The following is a 17,720-nucleotide window of genomic DNA, read 5'->3' on the forward strand; positions in this document are numbered from 1 at the left end:
TTCCTAGTTAGATACATTTAATTTGATATTATCCATGTGTAGCATTCCAAATCCAGCACTCTCACCTCCACCTCACAAACCCTGCACCTCCCCACGTGGCCCAATAAAAAATCCACACCAACCAATCAAACCCTGCCACGTATGCAAACCCCCCCATTAAAAGAAATCACAATCAAATTAGCGTTTTGAGTTGTGGCTGTATTCTTTGGCAATAAGAAAGCTATTAAAAAGTCAAGAAGATCCAAGTTTCTTATCGCCTAAGTCACATTAAACACTATAAAACCTCTCTCGCTATTTAACAAAAGACACTTAACACTATTTCCCAAACACTCTCACACACACACAAAAAAAAAAAAAAAACAAATTCTCTTGCTTTTATAGCGGCTTACGGGTACGCTTCGTTTTTGAGCTCTCTCTCTCTTCTCTTCTCAATTCTTTCTTTTTTCTCTAATCTCCGATTGCAAAATCGCGAAGTATCGGGTTTTAGGGTTTCGTGGATTTCGTGAATTTTTAGTTCTGCTTTAAGCGGCTCACTGCGACGCTTTGATTTTAATCTCCAGAGCTATGGAGTCCACGATGGTGATCAAGGTGATATTTCCAAGAAAGTTTTGATTTTTCGTTTAGTTGTGTAAATTTTGATTTTTTTTTTTTGTTGGGGTTCTTTTGCCGTTTTTGATCGGTGAGAAAGGGTTGGATTGTGAATTGAGTTATTGATTTGGGTGAATTTGCTTGTTTTGGATTGATGGTTTGTGTTTGGTTGCTGAGAAAACGTTGAATTTGAAGAATTGAAGTGCTTTTTATGAAAAAAAGAAAAAAGAAACTGATCCTTTATTTTACCTCGAAGTGAAACTACGCTTTTTTTTTTTTTTTAGAAAAGAAATAGATAAAATTTTGATTTTTCGTTCTGTTTTGTGTGGTCACTGAAAATTCGTGACGAATTCGCTTGTTTTGCATTATTTGAATGTGTTTGGCTGCTGAGAAACCGTGGTAAATTAGTTGAATTTGAAGAATTGAAGTGCTTTTAATGAAAAAACCTGTTCCTTCATTTTACTTTCTAAGTGAAAGTACGGATTTTTCTAAAATGAAATAAATAAATATTTGATTTTTCGTTTTGTTTTGTGTGGTCACTGAAAATTTGGGACGACTTTGCTTGTTTTGCATTAATTGAATGTGTTTGGCTGCTGAGAAAATGTTGGAAATCAGATTAAAGTGCTCTGGATGAAAAAAAAAAAAAAAAAAAAAAAAAACTGATCTTTTATTTTACTTAAGTACGGTTTTTTTTTTTTTTTTTTTTTTTTAAAGAAGAAAGAAATAAAGATTTGATTTTTCGTTTTGTTTTGTGTGGTCCCTGAAAATTGGTGAGGAATTTGCTTGTTTTGCATTAATTGAATGTGTTTGGTTGCTGAGAAAACGTAGGAAATCAGTTCAATTTGAAGAATTGAAGTGCTTTTAATGAAAAAGACTGATCCTTTATTTTACTTCTAAGTGAAAGTACGGATTTTTAAAAAAAGAAAGAAATAAAGATTTGATTTTTGGATTTATTTTGTGTAGTCACTGAAAATTAGTGAAGAATTGAAATAAAAAAGGAATCAGAGATAATTTAATGTTTGTTATAGAAAGAAAATGGATTATTAGTGTTTGTGTGTCAACTATAAGGAATTTGATTTTGGATTCAGATTCAGAACTTGGTTTTGGGTTGTTCTGGATTTTAAAATTTTGTTCTTAAATATTGTTAATGGCTGTAAAATATGAGTTGTTAGCAAAACAGGACTGCTCTTTGTAGAGATTAATGCTTAATGCAGTTGCAAATTTTAGCAGTTGTTTCAATTAATTTACAAGTTTCAGTAATATTGAGTCTTGATATAACTGTTCTTGTTGCAATGAAAATTATTTGTACCAAAATTTGTTGCTTGTAATCTGGTAATCTGTCAATACTATGACCAGTTGATGTGTAAAGAGACTGTTTTCTAGAGCTGAAAATGTATGAAGTTTCCTGATGGTTTAATTTTGGCACCCCATAAAAACTATTGCAAATTGTATTCTTATTATGATTATCAAACGTGTGGGTATTGCTATCAGTCATCTTAGTTGGCGGTTTCATTACAGTAAAATTTCTAGAATTTGTGTTTCTCTGTAGATTGGGAACCATGCTTTAAGCCTTGGTGGTTGATAAGTTTGAGGTAGGTATAAGTCAAAACGTGATGAAGCATGAAAGATGTGCCTCTTGTTTTGTCCTATGTATTTTTGTTTGCTTTCACCATGGAGATGCTTGAAAAATAACTTCTGCGATTTTCATCATGCATTTTTTGGGGTATGCTCATCTTTCTTTTGTTCTATTGGTAGGTTTATAAATTTCAAATATCTCATTATTCTTGTGCCTTTAAAATCTAAAATGTTGGGGGGAGTTAAAGGATTATATTCTATCGTCATGATGAGTGGGGATGAACACTTCTTTGGGTAACTAATTGTTAACATGTGCCTATACAGGTTAAGTATGGAGATAGCCTTAGGCGCTTCAATGCCCGTGTTGATGAAAATGAAAAACTGGCGCTTGACATGGCTGGCTTGAGGGCCAAGATCCTTAGTCTTTTCAGTTTCCCCCCTGATGCTGAACCTACCTTGACATATATTGATGAAGATGGTGATGTAGTAACACTTGTTGATGATGATGATCTGCATGACGTGATGAGGCAGAACCTGAAATTCTTGAGGATTGACGTACAACTGATCAATGACAATGGTGGTAAATCATATGCTAGATCAAGTGGTAGTTCTACCCCGTTAAGATCTCCTCAAGTCCAGCATCCCTTACCAAACATCAACGCTGCTGTCGCTGAAGTCTTCAAGTCTGTGCCAGAGCCATTACGTGAAGCACTTTCAAAGCTTTCTTTTGACTTTGCTTCTAAAGCTGCAATCTCTAGCCCAGTGCTTGCTGAACTTGTTGACCGTTTCGCAAAGGGGGAACAGTCCTCAAATCTGGATTCCCAGTCTCAAGTTGGTGCAGATTCAAGCACAAAGAATAATACTGGTGGTTCAAATGCTTCAAACGGAGGAGACACAGTGAAGTTGACAGTTGATTCAGCTTTAAAGAACAGTTCTGATGTGGGCACTGGAAATGTGTCCAGAGGTGTGGGCGTTCCAGTTATCTCTCTTCCTGCTTCTGTTGATTTGAATCTCCCTCCTAGTGATACTAATCCATCAAGTAGCACAGCTTTACATTTTGCACCAGTTGCATTAAAAAATGTTATTGCTGGTGATTTCCGGAAGGAGGTTAAGAAGGACAGCAAGGGTCCTGTTGGTCTGAAGTCTGTTGGCTTTGGTGCATCCACAAGTTCATCTGTTCCTCCTATAAGGCCCACCCAGACTAATAACATTTTTAGTATTCCTTACGGTGACTGTCCATTTACTGGAACGGCCATAGCAAATGACTCATCTGTGCCTTCTTATGTATACCAACCTAGCCAACCATTTAAAAGGAGCCATGGTCATGCTGCATCCATGGGTGGCATGTTCCACAAGGGTGTTCAATGTGATGGCTGCGGTGTTCATCCCATAATTGGACCTCGGTACAAGTCCAAAGTGTAAGAAATTTATATTTAGCTCTGATGTTAACCTGTTAGTGAAGTTTTTCAGCAGTCTAATTGCTAAAGCTAAATTCTTGATTTCTTTGCAGAAAAGAAGATTACGACCTTTGCAGTATTTGCTTCTCAGAAATGGGTAATGACACTGATTACATTAGAATTGACCGTCCTGTTAGAATGGACCGTCCTGTTTCTTGTCGGAATCCACGGTCCTGCATACAAGTATGTAGATTCTTCATCTGTTTTGCTTCTCTTGGTAACTCTTATGTTTATTGACTTATATTCTACTGTTTTCATTCCATCCTCAGATGAATGCTCCTTGGGTTGCCCCAGTGTTGCCACATCATTTGTCTAGAGGTTTTGGAGCTAAGCTGGGTCGTCCTAAGCTGGATAGTCGCTTCATTTTGGATGTCAATGTGATGGATGGTACAACGATGGCCCCTTCTACCTCATTTACTAAGATTTGGAGGATGCGCAACAATGGCAGTTTATTGTGGCCTCAGGGAACTCAACTTGTCTGGATTGGGGGAGACAGATTTAGTGATGTAGTTTCACTTGATCTTGAGGTGAGCATTGCTATTTTTGAAAATATTATTGTTGTTCTTATCATGTTCATGCCCGACATTGAGTCTGATGTCTATCTTAAAATGTGGGTAAGTTTTTCTGATCTACCTTCTCGATCTGTTGCCAGATCCCCGCAGATGGTGTGTTTATGGATAAGGAGCTTGACATTGCAGTTGACTTCACTGCACCCGCATCTCCTGGTCGATACTGTTCATACTGGAGGATGGCATCACCCTCCGGTCAAAAGTTTGGACAACGTATTTGGGTTCTTATCCAGGTAACATTGCATTACATGCAGCCCTCCTTTTGTTTGCTTAATATCTTCAGTGACTTTTTAATAATTTCTGTTTATTTATTATTTATAAAATCAGGTTGATGCTTCATTGGATGAATCTCTTTGTGATACCCTAGAAGGTTTGAACTTGAATCTTCCCCCTGTCAACTCTGGGTCCAACGGCCCTGAAATTATAGATGTGAATGTTCAACCCACTATGGATGGTGAATTTTTTGAGTCTTCCAACACAAAGGCAACCACAGAACCAGGAAAGAAATTGGTTGACGAGCAGCCTAAAAAGGACCATGAGCTTTTCCCAATAAATGATACTTTGCTGGTTGGCCAAGGTGTCTCTGCCCCCAGTACAACAGGGCCTCAATCAGCTGTGTCATATCCCATTATTGATCTCTCCGAAGTAGTTCTGCCAGCTCCTGCTCAAGCACCATCCCATTCCCCTTCAGCACCAACCTATGTACAGAACCCCATTCCTGTATTACCCACCGAAGTGCAATCCACTGTTGCGCATGCATCAACATCAGCTGTTCCAAAGAATCCTGTTGAGGAGACCCTCCTTAAGGAACTTGAGGAGATGGGATTCAAGCAGGTTGATTTAAACAAGGAAGTACTGAGGATGAACGAGTATGATTTCGAGCAATCAGTGGATGATCTCTGTGGCGTTTCTGAGTGGGATCCTATCCTTGAAGAGTTGCAGGAGATGGTAAGTGTTCTTCAGAAAGCATGATGAATTGTTTTAATGCCAGCTTTTCCTTCCCCCCTCATTTTGTTGTTGTTGTTGTTGTGGCTGTAGGGTTTTAATGATAAGGAGAAGAACAAGAAGCTGCTGGTGAAGAACAATGGGAGTATCAAGCGTGTGGTCATGGATCTCATCACTGGGGAGAAGGCCTAGTTTACTAGTAGTAGATATTATTGTTATTATAAATAAATGCATTGGTGGTCTGGTAGTACAAACTTTGTTATTGAATGATTTGCATTTTCTAGGGGACCCCCTGATCATGGTGTGTTTCAGAATCTTACTAGAATTTCCTTGATAAATATCGTAACAGACAAACCTAGTTATATATATGTTAGTTGTGAATTTTAATGTGTTGGTCACTTTAGCTCCTTATAATTTAGCTATTGTGTTTTGTGTTTTCAATTATTCTACTTGATGTGGATATTCTTTGCCCGTGCCTTGGCATTACCCTACTTTTACCAAACAAATAATTAATAAGGACTAGTGGCTTTCAAAGCGCTCTGAATTGTAAACCAAAGACCATGGGGTTCAAAGGTTTCAGCCTCAGGTGAGTTATTTAGAGAGATGCATGTTCTTTTAGAAATTCTGTTAAAGCAATTTACATCATTTTGTGGTTTAATTTAAAAAATTACAAATCTGAAGGTATATTAAGATTTACATATAAGTAATGTGACATAACTGTGAAATTTAAAGTTCATTTTCAAAAAATATTAGGTATTTTTGGATTAAAGGCCGCGAATTTATATATTGTCATAGTTATATGCAATATGCCTTCTATGGTGAAGATTATTGTTATTTATTTGTGTGAGAAGTATGATTTTTTTATTTGGGGGCTAAGAGTTCCATGGATTTATCATTTGTATATAGTTAGTACACTTCTTTTACTATTCATATCTTATCTATTCTAAAGAAAGAACTTTGAAGAATAAAATGCTAGAAGGTTATTTTATATTATGATTTAATAAAATTGGTAAGTGTTCTCCAATTATCTGACAATACAGCTCTAGAGAAACTTCAGATAGAACGAAAGACATGTTTCGATATGAGAGATGGATACAAACTGTTATAAGAATGTATTGGGTGCCCTAGATTAACCAGAACAAATATAAATCAAATAAGCAATACATCGCCTATTGTCAGTGATGTTTATTGATGATGCATAAAATACAATAAATTTATGAAGCGTGTGCGTGTGGTCTTGGATCTCAACAGTCAACGTACGCATAAATGCACTCTGGATGTCTGGTAGTAGAAACTTGTTAATGTCATTGGGATGATTTTCGGTTTTTTTTTTTTTTTTTTTTTTTTTTTTTTTTAAGAGAAAGACTATGTCCATAACATTTTTATAACACTTTTATAATAAATCTTAAATGTCAGGTTATTATTGGTTGTTATGGATTGACAAAAAAATAATTTAGATTGTGAATTCAAATTATAACCAATAACAACTTACTGCATATGATTTGTTGCGAATATAGTAGTTTTTTTTTAAGAGGATATGATCATGTGTGTTTCATAATCTTAAAATCACTTGCCTAATAAATATCATGGATAACTTACCTAATAAAGTGTTTAAAGTTGATGAAGAACCAACCGTGAGGCACCCAAATTTTCTTAGTGTTTCTTGATTCACATAAGTTGAAGTAACAAGTTATTAATATAGGTAATTGGTAATAAAGTAATGTTTGTAATTGGTTCAAATGAAAGCCAATAAAAACTTGTCAATTTTGTTGTTGTAAAAAATATTGTCAAATTATTTAATGTTTGTAGCATTAAGTTCATGCATATGGTACATGATGGTGGACTCATTGGTCTTGGATAAAGGTGTTTAAAAAACTGCTTGCATAGCATGACTACACCTAAACCGACCAAAATCACCCGCAAAATAGAGTAATTGAAAATTGCACAAAACTTACACCCATACATATGTGTGTGTTTTAGACTGATTAAATATATTATATATTAAAATTGTACTGCACCTATTAATATATAAGTATATATTTTATATTTTATATTTAATATAGTTTTATATATGTTTAACATATATTTAATAGATATTTAGCATATATTAAATATATTTAGTATATATTTGTAATATATATGAAAACTAACTAAATCGCACCACATGGACTGCATGGTGACTGATCTATTAAAGTGCAGTATGGTAAGGGTTTTGGAAAAATTACACCACACAATGTAGTGCTAAATATGACTCAAAACCGCACCGTAAACACCCCTAGTCTTAGAGGTCCCAATTCAATCCACCATTAGCGATCTATGATATTTTCGGGGTGTCTCATGGATAGGGAGCAGAATCAAGGGAGTCAATTTTGTACTGGGAGCTGTTTTGGTTTGGCCAAAGGAACCATATGTTTTGGTATTGGTCAATATTGGTGTACAATTTAGAAGTTATTGCTACAAACATAAATACATATTTATAAGCTCAAATATTAACACAAGTACATTGACCTATTGTTTTAGAGGAATATCAATATCAATTTAAATGCCAATATAGCACATAACCAATGGTATAGCTAGTACCAGCATGGTATTAGCTACCTTTGGTTGAATAACTTGGTCAAAAATATTAACATGGTTATTCAATAAATAAAAAAAATGTTACCATCATGTGACTGGGCGGTATAAATGAAACTATGTCATTTAACATGAATTTCATAATTAAAAAACATTTAAGATGTAAAAAGAATTCCACCACATGACTCTCATTAGGAGCAATTACTCCTAGGTCTAGCTTTTATTGAAGTGAAGTGCAATAGAAGTAGTTAAAAGGTGAGATTTAAGAGCTTTGTGCAGGCATTTCTTATTGAGTGGGTTCTGTCCCCATGGCCCATGTTGACAAGATCAGTTTCCATGTGCTTTTGATTAATTTATGGCTCCCACAGTCTTCATTACAATATTCACAAATCTCTCTCTCTCTCTTATTCTTTAATTGAACAATGACTCAATCTTTTCCATGATTTTGTCTGTAGATCAAGAGTCAAATAAAGCTGAAAAAACCCATTACTCCATTTAATTAAGCTCTACAGTGGGTCCTTGAATTTCAATGATTTTTCACTTCCTGAGGACTCTTTGATTGGTTATCTTCCTCTGTTCCCTTTCTGGGGAATCCTCTCTTTTCCCCATTAATTTTCAACAAATCTCATTGGGTTTTGAGCTTTGTTTTAGTGTTTGTGCCACTCTCATGCACACACTTACACACACACACACACAAACACCCTCTCTCTCTCTCTCTCTCTCTCTCTCTCTCTCTCTGTGTTTTCTCTAAATGTTGCACATGTGGGGTTCTATGCTTTTGCCTCCACAAGGACATGAAAGGCATCAAGCTGCTGAGTTTTGATCTTTGGGCCTGAATTCTTGAGATGTGGTTATGAACAGCAATAGCAGCAAACATCACAGAGCATGTCTTGTTTTAGTTACTTTTGTGTCAGCTTATCCATTCACTCTCTGTAGTGCTAATGAGCTTTTCAACGCTTCACTTTTTGGGTTCTGATGTATATGAGATCTTTTACTATAAAGTAGTTAACGGGAGCTAGAGTGTTCATTGGTGGAGGGTATAGATGTTAAGTTCATTGCTTTTTTAGAAAGATGGAATCTGAGAATAGGTTCTACTCGACTGATGAATTCAAATTGGATGCAAAATGGCTGATTGATCCCAACCATTTGTTTGTTGGGCCTAGAATTGGAGAGGGAGCTCATGCCAAAGTATATGAGGGAAAGTAAGTTTAAAGATTTTCTTAAATTTGATTCTTGGTGTTTAGCTACTTGCCTTGCTGAAGTGAAAATTTCTTTACTTTGGCTTCTGGTGGTGAGGGAATTTTGTTCTTGGTTTAAAGAATTATTTTTGGGATTTGCAAAATACTGGCTTTGTCATTGTCAAGGGTCAGGAATCCCATCTTTGTTATTGTTGTGTGTGTCTCTTTGGGGAATGGTCAATCTACTGTCTATCCAGTGCATTTGTTAAGCTATTCCTATATAGATTCTGCATTGTCCAGGTCATGTATCTGTTTGTGTATATGGAAAGCCGAATTGTGATGGGAATGGTTATGCTTGCATTGAAATGGAGACGAGTTTCTTTTAGTAAATTGCGATTTGTTGTCTGTTTCTGCTGAAGTATCTCACTTTAGTTTTTGGTTTTTGGGTTCTCTTCAGATACAAAAACCAGACTGTTGCTATTAAAATTGTTCATAAAGGAGAAACTCCAGAGGAGATTGCCAAGAAAGAAGCACGGTTTGCAAGAGAAGTTGCAATGTTGTCTAGAGTTCAGCATAAAAACTTAGTGAAGGTTGTATTTGATTTCAAGGCTCTTATAATATTGTATTATTGCACTGACAAAAAAAAAAATTGTATTATTGTGTGTCAGCAACTGACAAAAAATATTGTGGAACCCTGTGTGTACAGTATATTGGTGCTTGCAAGGAGCCTGTAACGGTGATAGTTACCGAGCTTTTATTGGGAGGGACATTGCGAAAATACTTGCTGAACATGCGGCCTAGATGCTTGGACACACGTGTTGCTGTTGGGTTTGCACTTGATATTGCTCGTGCTATGGAATGCTTGCACTCTCATGGAATCATACACCGTGATTTGAAACCTGGTAATCTTTTCATTCCAATGCTTTATTCTTTTGATGTAACTTTATAAGACAGGCCTCATTAAGTTAAGATCAGATCTGGATTGATTAAAGGTATCCTATATGCATGAACCCACTAAACGTCTAGAAATCTTAGTGTGGATTCTTCCCTTATCAAGAAAAACCCCACTCAATTTCAATTTCTTTTACAGGATTGCACATTCAAACTTTCATAAATAAGTTGCACATATTGATCTTTTATTGTACTCATGTCTATAAACAAAGGTTGTACCCAATGCACACACTTCCACTTTTGCGGGGTCTGGAGATATGATAGGTAGATAGTCTTACCATGAATTTGTATGTGAGGTGATTAGTACTCATGTTTATAGATTATTTTATTTATTACTTACATTAATTGATGGAAGTGGAATTTCCTAGTTTAGTTCTTAAGTAATCAATATCATCTTGTCCTTGCCTATCACTATTAATTATCAACCAACTTTCTTAGCAATTTGACTTTTGGCCTGAATTCACCACCATTCAAGTTTTTTAACTCAATAAATTAGCCTTCGGTTGGAATATTCTTGTCAACACATAAATCTCTAATACTAAAGGAGTTGTGCTAGTACCACATAATTGGGCACAACTTTGTGCCACAACTTTGTGTCACAACTTACCACAAGGAGAGTTGTGATTGGCAAAAGTGTGTTAGTGGACCATGTGGGGACATACTTTTGCCAATCACAACTCGCCATGTGGTGAGTTGTGGCACAAAGTTGTGTCCAATTATGTGGTATTAGCATAACTCATACTAAAGAGTAGGTAGTTGTCTAAGTTGCCAAGTTATAATTGGTGTCACCATTCAATATGTCCCTTTAAGAAACTGACATTTTTGTGCAATAGTTAGTTAATGCCTTGAATTTAGATCTCTTTTCTGTTGGGGGAGGTTTAAATTGTATGAAGAGTGTGTTGGGTTCACCAGGGAAGATGGATTGGATCGACAAGCGATGCCAATCTCTCAAAAGAAAAGAAAAGGTTTTCTTCAAGTGGATTGAATTCACTCTGAACAGGAAATCCCTTGTGAGACTGGGGATGATGTGGTCCTAGATTATTACCCCTTCAGTGAATCTAGGCACCTATCATTTGCTTATCACACAAACAACCAACCCCAACCTCCCCCCACCTTCAAAAAAAGAAAAAATCATATGTTTGTTAGTAGGAAAGGTACTATAGTACCAAGGAACTACGGTATTATGGTCCTAACAAATTTGTCGGTTTCATATAATAGGTAGATTCCACAAACATTAAAATTAAAATATCTCATTGACCCTACTTTTTATTGAGACTCCTTTCAGGTTAGGGGATAAGTCAGCTCTAAAATCTCAATTAATCATTTACCAAGCATTCGGATTTGTCTAATTCTTGAACTTAATCACACTCCCCATGGTGGACCCTCAACAAAACTCATCATTTAGAAGGGTCTACATGAATTTATAGTGGAGATTGATTGGCAAGATTACGTACTAATTTGAGACCTGAGAGGGGGGATTAGGATTGTAGTTAATATAAATCACAACAATAGGGCACAACCTTTGAATGGTTTAATTACTATTAGAGTCATTGGCCCCATGTGAAAAATATTCCACTTAACGAAAAAGTAAGTAATGGAATAAGTTAATTTCTGGTGGACTTTTAAAAAGTTGAATAGAAAGTGCCAACATACTGATGCATATTGATTATGAATGAATACAAATTTTGTAAATTAGGATAATATATGTGCTGCTGCATGCTTTTTTCACCGAAAGCTGTACCTTTGTCTACTGCTAAAGTGCTAATGACTTCATTTTAGAGGATTTCAGTTAGGGAGAGAGCTTTCTTAGCCTTTTGGCTAATTTTACATGTAACTAAGGGAACATAATAAGAACAATAACTATTTCATCCTCATGTTAAACACAGATGCTTTTTCAGTGTGTGTTGGATTAAACGAATCTAAAGTTGATTCACAGATTCCTTTTTAATGATATAATTCTTTTTGGTTTTATTTGACTAATTTTTTGACACAACTGTGTTATATGAGCCAGTATAACAAACAAGTTATCAACCGTACAGATATAGAACAGAAACAAGTGTTCTTGTCTACTTGAGACCTTGCCTTCAACATGATTTACCTAACACAAATATGCAGCATACTCAGCAACACTAAATCACCGTAGTAAGCAGCCTAGATCATCTGTTTTTGACAAGCCTCACATACCAATGAGTTCCATTGTTGCACACAGTTGCTCAAATTAGTGCATTCGTGCAGTTGTTTTCCTTTATGTTCTGTATTGTAGGTGAGTGGCTATTCATAAATTTTTTTTTTTAATATGATTGATCTATTGTTATGAGTTGACGTATTGGTGGGAGAATGCTGAAAAACTATTCTTATATTTTCAAGATATATGTGTTTATGCTTGTTCACCTGAAAATTCGACTTCTGAAACAATATATTCCTGATTGAAGATGGAATTTTTATTTTGATTGTGGTGCAGAAAATTTACTCCTGACTGCAGACCACAAAACAGTTAAACTAGCAGATTTTGGTTTAGCGAGAGAGGAGTCATTAACAGAGATGATGACTGCTGAAACAGGGACTTATCGTTGGATGGCGCCAGAGGTAGTTCATTAAGAAATTTAGCATAGTTTGGTTCTCCTGTTTCTCATTTTATAAATGGCTATATAAGTATTACTTAAATACATTTTATTGGTGGCAGCTGTACAGTACCGTTACATTAAGGCAGGGAGAAAAAAAGCATTACAACCATAAAGTGGATGCCTATAGCTTTGCAATTGTGTTGTGGGAGCTCTTACACAACAAATTGCCTTTTGAGGGAATGTCCAATCTTCAGGCAGCATATGCGGCTGCTTTTAAAGTAAAATATACATTCCCTGTTTATATAATATCTTGTTAAATTGTTACATATATTATTGCATAGTTGTAATCTGAAGCCTTTTGGTAATGCTAAATCAAACTGATAACCTTAAGAGGGTACTTTGCCATTTCAGAATGTGAGGCCTAGCGCTGATAACCTCCCAGAGGAATTAGCTACCATTCTAACTTCATGCTGGCAGGAGGATGCAAATGCTCGGCCCAATTTCGGCCAAATAATCCAAATGCTACTTAACTATCTGTACACTATTTCCCCTCCAGAATCCTCAATTCCTTCTCGAATTTTCATGTCTGAGAACGCAGTGTTGCCGCCTGAGTCTCCTGGTACAAGCTCTTTGATGGCAGTACATGATGACACAGGTGATACACCCAGAGCAGAAATGGAGGACAAGCCGAAAGGTTTCTTCTTCTGCTTCAACCAGTGTTATTAACCCTGAATAAATATTCCTTCCTGCCAAAATGGCTCAAGGGAAGCTTAGTAGATAATAGGTTCTAGTCTCACAAATACATTTGATATCATGGTATATGTTTAAATTGATCAGTTTACAATAAGTTGAAGTTCAGTTCTAGTCTCACCTTGTTTTCTGATGTTGCTTTTGATTTCAGCGACCACACTAGGATTGTAGCTTCAAGTACACATGGTTCTACTATCTAGTAACTAATAGTTTGGAAAATGGAGTAGGGGTTATATTTTCTCAACATCAAGAATCAACCCAAACCGATGGCCCCCAACCCAACCAGTGTAGATACTATTTCCTTATTTTATGATGTTTATTTCCGTATATATAAAGTCATCCCAATGCATTGCGTTCATTCCAAAAACCAGAAAATGCTTTCGTGATAATTATTAATAGAATGAGGATTCTTATGGTTGTAGTATCAATGGGGTGCTTGGCATGTTGCTAATAAAGGCCTCAAGTAGAAGCGCAACCAATGTCTTTGAATGTGATATAAATTTTTTTGAGCACAAGATTGATTAGAAGGTAATGATAGTTCATTCAGAAACCTACTTCCCTATCTCTGAAGTTCCAAACTTGTATTTGGTTTGGACTCAGACATCAACCTCTAAAAGCTTCTTCAAACCTGGTTATACCAATACACCTGGATTGGCTTATTTACTGATACTTGTTTATTTGCAGAAAGTTGGTAAAATGATAGTTGCACCTGTAAAAGTAAGGTTTTAAAAATTACATATGAAAATAAGTTAAATAAGCTCTAAGAAAAAAGCTAAAACTTAACAGAAGGATTATAACCTTTGGCTAAAAGTTGCAAGTTTGCTTATATATAAGGCATGCACAACTCACAAGTGATGCTGGCATTCTAAGATGGCCATATAAGAAAGAAGAACAAAATACTTTTTGCATGCATTGTGATCTCTATGCATGTTTAATTCTTTGTTCATTGTTCAGCACGAACCATAAATAATAATCCTAGTAATCGTCAGCCTCACCACAGTGATTTTGGGTTGAAACTAAAAAGATGATTTTTCAAAAAGCTTCACAAGATCTGCTTCTCAAAAAGGCGATTTTGGCCACCTAATGAGTTTTTAAAAGGCTACCAATTGCAGCATATATATTGTGCTTCATGGTTCAAAAAGGTGAGTTTTACCCGGGGAAAACAGCTGTCAAACGAGACATGAACTCACATTTTCTTTCTGCTACTCTGTTGGAGACTTTCGTGAGAAAGAACAATTTCTGAAGTGTACATTTCTAACCATTGCCAAAACTCTTAAGAGCGAAATCAAGCATAACAGTCAATGTGAACAGTTTTATTTGTTTGTTGTTGTGGTTGTTTATGAGTTTCATAAACATCACTTATTTGATTGCTCCCCAGGTTCTTTTATTTTCAGCATTGATGCAATCAATATCATAAAAATAAACACATTAATATAAGATTCAGAAATCTATTGGCATTTTATATTCTAAACATTCAAAAGGGTGAGTCTTTCTCTTCTCCACCACCCCCACCGTCTCTTTTTTATCAAGAAATACGAAAACCTTCTAATGGGGACAAAATCACTTTCCTTTCAGTGGTACAAAGGTCTGACTATCCAAAAATTTTCTATTATAGAAACTAAAGTAAGTTTACCAAAACACAAAAGAATCAAGGATAATAGAAAAAGTTCTATAGCAATAAACTGAGAAATCAGCATTATTTTTAGCAAAAAAGGAAAGTCTTCTCTTCCCCATCCCCCCCCTCGCCCCCTCTCTTTTATTGAGACATCTGAAAATTGTTGGGATTGGAACAAGATCACATAGCTTTTTGGTGCACAAAATCCCCAACTCTAAGGCCAGCTATCATAGCTTTGAAGAATTCTATGTCCTCTTTTGTTCTATAACAGAGGAACAAGGCCTTCGATAGTCTTGCAATGTATGTAGATTTTAGGGTTTACCAATAGTCATTGCAAGAACATAATCCCTCTTTGAAATGATGGAAGCGATTACGATCCCTGACAACAATTTCTCTATTATATACCTTTGAGATTATCTTTGTAGCATTGTGGCAGTCTGCACACACTCTAAGATTCTTTGATATTCTGATTGTAGTTCCAGGTGGGGTTCTTATGAGACCAAATGCAATGGCCAACTTCTCACTATGGTGAGAGACCGAAGCTTCCTTATCATCTTCCTCAGCATCCAGTCTTGCATCTGTTGGGTTGGGCACATAGCCTGCTGACTTGATCTGTTTCACCATGTCTTCAACTCCACCATATATCTCCTTTAAGCGAGCATGTCCATCATCTTCCGAGAAAAATTCATGAACTACTCCATCTAACTCAATCAAGCTACAACCTGGTGTCTTTTTAATCCTCTCTTCCCGCATCTGACGCCTCACCTTCAATGCATCCTCACATCTACCAACCGATGCATAAATATTTGATAGAAGTATGTAATCCCCACTATGAGCAGGCTCCAATATTGTTATGCATCTAAATGATTCTTCCCCAATTTTAACATTTTTATAAGCCTTACATGAAGCCAACAATGTTCTCCAAACAACAGCGTTTGGTTGGACAGGCATGTTCTTTATAAACTGATATGCCTCTTCAATCAACCCTGCTCGACCAAGAACATCTACCATACAACCATAGTGCTCAATTCTTGGTTCAATACCAAAATCTTTACTCATGCTGACAAAAAGACTTCGACCCTCATCAACCAGACCTGCATGACTGCATGCAGCAAGAGCGCCAATGAAAGTGACATCATTTGGTTCAATATTCTTCTCCCACATCAAATAGAAGAACTCAAGAGCCCTTTTACCCTGTCCATTACTAGCAAGACCTTGAATAAGTGCTGTCCAAGTGAAGACATTTTTAGAAGCCATTTTACTAAATATTTCAATAGAACTGTCTACAGATCCACATTTCGCATAAAAATCAATCAGTGCAGTTCCAAGGGTAACAGTGAGCTTCAGATTCCTCTTCTTTATGTAAAAATGGACCCATTTGCCAGTTTCTAAAGCTCCAAGGACAGCACAAGCATTAAGCACACTGACCATGGTGACCTCATTGGGATCCACATTGTTCTTTTGCATCTCATTAAAAAGATCAAGAGCCTCTCTACATCTATTTGCTTGGCAATAACCAGAAATCATGGCACTCCATGCCACAACATCCCTCTGATCCATCTGGTCAAACAATCTTCGTGCAGTATCTACCTCACCACATTTCGCATACATATCAACAAGAGAAGTTATCAAAGCAAGACTCTTCTTAATTCCATTTGCCTCTATATACCCATTAATCCACTCCCCTAATTCCAAATCAGCCAACCTCCCACACGACGTCAAAACACTAATCATCGTAACCTCATCGAACCCAACACCCAATTCCCTCATCCTATGAAATAACTTCACAACCTCTTCCCAACACCCGCTCCTCATGTAACCTGAAAACAACGAATTCCAAGCAACAACCCCTCTTTCTGACATTCCATCAAACACCCTGCGAGCGACGTCAACTCTACCACAATTCGCATACATATAAATCAAAGTATTCTCAACAAACTCACTTGATCCAAACCCACATTTCAAAATGTGGGCATGAACCTGTTCACCTTCACTCAATGCTCTTAGTCTAGAGCAAGCCTTTAACACACAAGGAAAAGTGAATTCATCGGGTTCAACTGAAGTCTCAAGCATTTTCTTGAACAAAAATATAGCCTCATGAGGGGATTGCTTATATGTAAGACCCCTTATCATGACATTGTAAGCCGACGAATCAGGTTGGCCAATATCATCAAAAATGGAGAGAGCATAGTCCATAGTATTGGGAAGAAGTATAGCTGCGGATTCGAGAAGGTTTTCGGTGACGGCCCGGTTGTGGATGAGGCGAGTTTTGATGAGATGGGCATGGATTTGGTTGAGGTCTTTGCTGGTTTTGCATTGTTGTAGAATTAAGGTTTTTGGGTTTTCAATGGTGGTTATGGCAGTTATGGGTTTGGCGGGAAAGAAAGTTAGTGTAGAAAGCATTTCCTGAGTTGTGAGTTTGAAAAAAAAAGTCTCAAAAAATTAGACAAAGGCCAGGGCCTAGAGTAGTCTTTTAGACCAAGAACCAGGTGAAGGGTGCAGGGTGAAGGGGCAAGTATGAGGGCTAAAAAAAAAACCAAATAAAGGGTTAAAATTCAATTTAGTTTACTGACTTTTATTTTAAATGTTTAATTAGTTCTTAGATTTAATTTTTGTCAATTAGTTTCCTACTTTGTCAAAATGAATTATTTGCATCCACTTGAGTAATGGGAAGTGGGCTAGTCCCTGAAAATGTATGTTCCTTTGTTGTTGGGGCTAAAAATCTTAATTTCTCATTTCTAGGAACTTTAAGGGCCTGTTTGGTAAAGGAGTTTGAGTAATGTTGTTTGTATTTTTTTGAAATACGCGTGGGTGAAAAAGTGTATAACATTGTTTAAAAACTGAAAATATGTGTTTAAGATGCTTTACCAAACGAGCTCTTAGTATCGTGACCAGTACGTCAGCGAGCATTGAGGCAATACATATAGTAAAAGTATGGACTCTTTTACAAGGCA

General features: G+C 36.4%; 3 protein-coding genes across 3 annotated transcripts; 2 read left to right on the forward strand and 1 right to left on the reverse strand.

Moving 5' to 3' along the window:
* The first annotated feature begins 319 nt into the window (after positions 1-319).
* On the forward strand, positions 320-5,575 carry LOC126703128 (protein NBR1 homolog). The gene is made up of 7 exons (XM_050402046.1): positions 320-588; positions 2,488-3,581; positions 3,674-3,803; positions 3,890-4,147; positions 4,273-4,422; positions 4,517-5,137; positions 5,228-5,575. Exons 1-7 carry the CDS (start codon positions 565-567, stop codon positions 5,324-5,326), a joined length of 2,376 nt encoding a protein of 791 aa, XP_050258003.1. The 5' UTR covers positions 320-564; the 3' UTR covers positions 5,327-5,575.
* Positions 5,576-8,015: 2,440 nt separating this feature from the next.
* On the forward strand, positions 8,016-13,271 carry LOC126702350 (serine/threonine-protein kinase STY13). The gene is made up of 6 exons (XM_050401041.1): positions 8,016-8,910; positions 9,344-9,476; positions 9,593-9,788; positions 12,299-12,423; positions 12,521-12,679; positions 12,813-13,271. The coding sequence occupies exons 1-6, from the start codon at positions 8,780-8,782 to the stop codon at positions 13,125-13,127; spliced, it is 1,059 nt and encodes a 352-aa protein (XP_050256998.1). The 5' UTR covers positions 8,016-8,779; the 3' UTR covers positions 13,128-13,271.
* Positions 13,272-14,585: 1,314 nt separating this feature from the next.
* LOC126702968 (pentatricopeptide repeat-containing protein At1g08070, chloroplastic-like) lies at positions 14,586-17,293 on the reverse strand. The gene has a single exon (XM_050401852.1). The coding sequence runs from the start codon at positions 17,167-17,169 to the stop codon at positions 15,085-15,087; it is 2,085 nt and encodes a 694-aa protein (XP_050257809.1). The 5' UTR covers positions 17,170-17,293; the 3' UTR covers positions 14,586-15,084.
* Between the last annotated feature and the right edge of the window lie 427 nt (positions 17,294-17,720).

The sequence above is a fragment of the Quercus robur genome, chromosome 10, assembly GCF_932294415.1.
Source record: "Quercus robur chromosome 10, dhQueRobu3.1, whole genome shotgun sequence".
In the NCBI taxonomy this organism is placed as follows: domain Eukaryota; kingdom Viridiplantae; phylum Streptophyta; class Magnoliopsida; order Fagales; family Fagaceae; genus Quercus; species Quercus robur.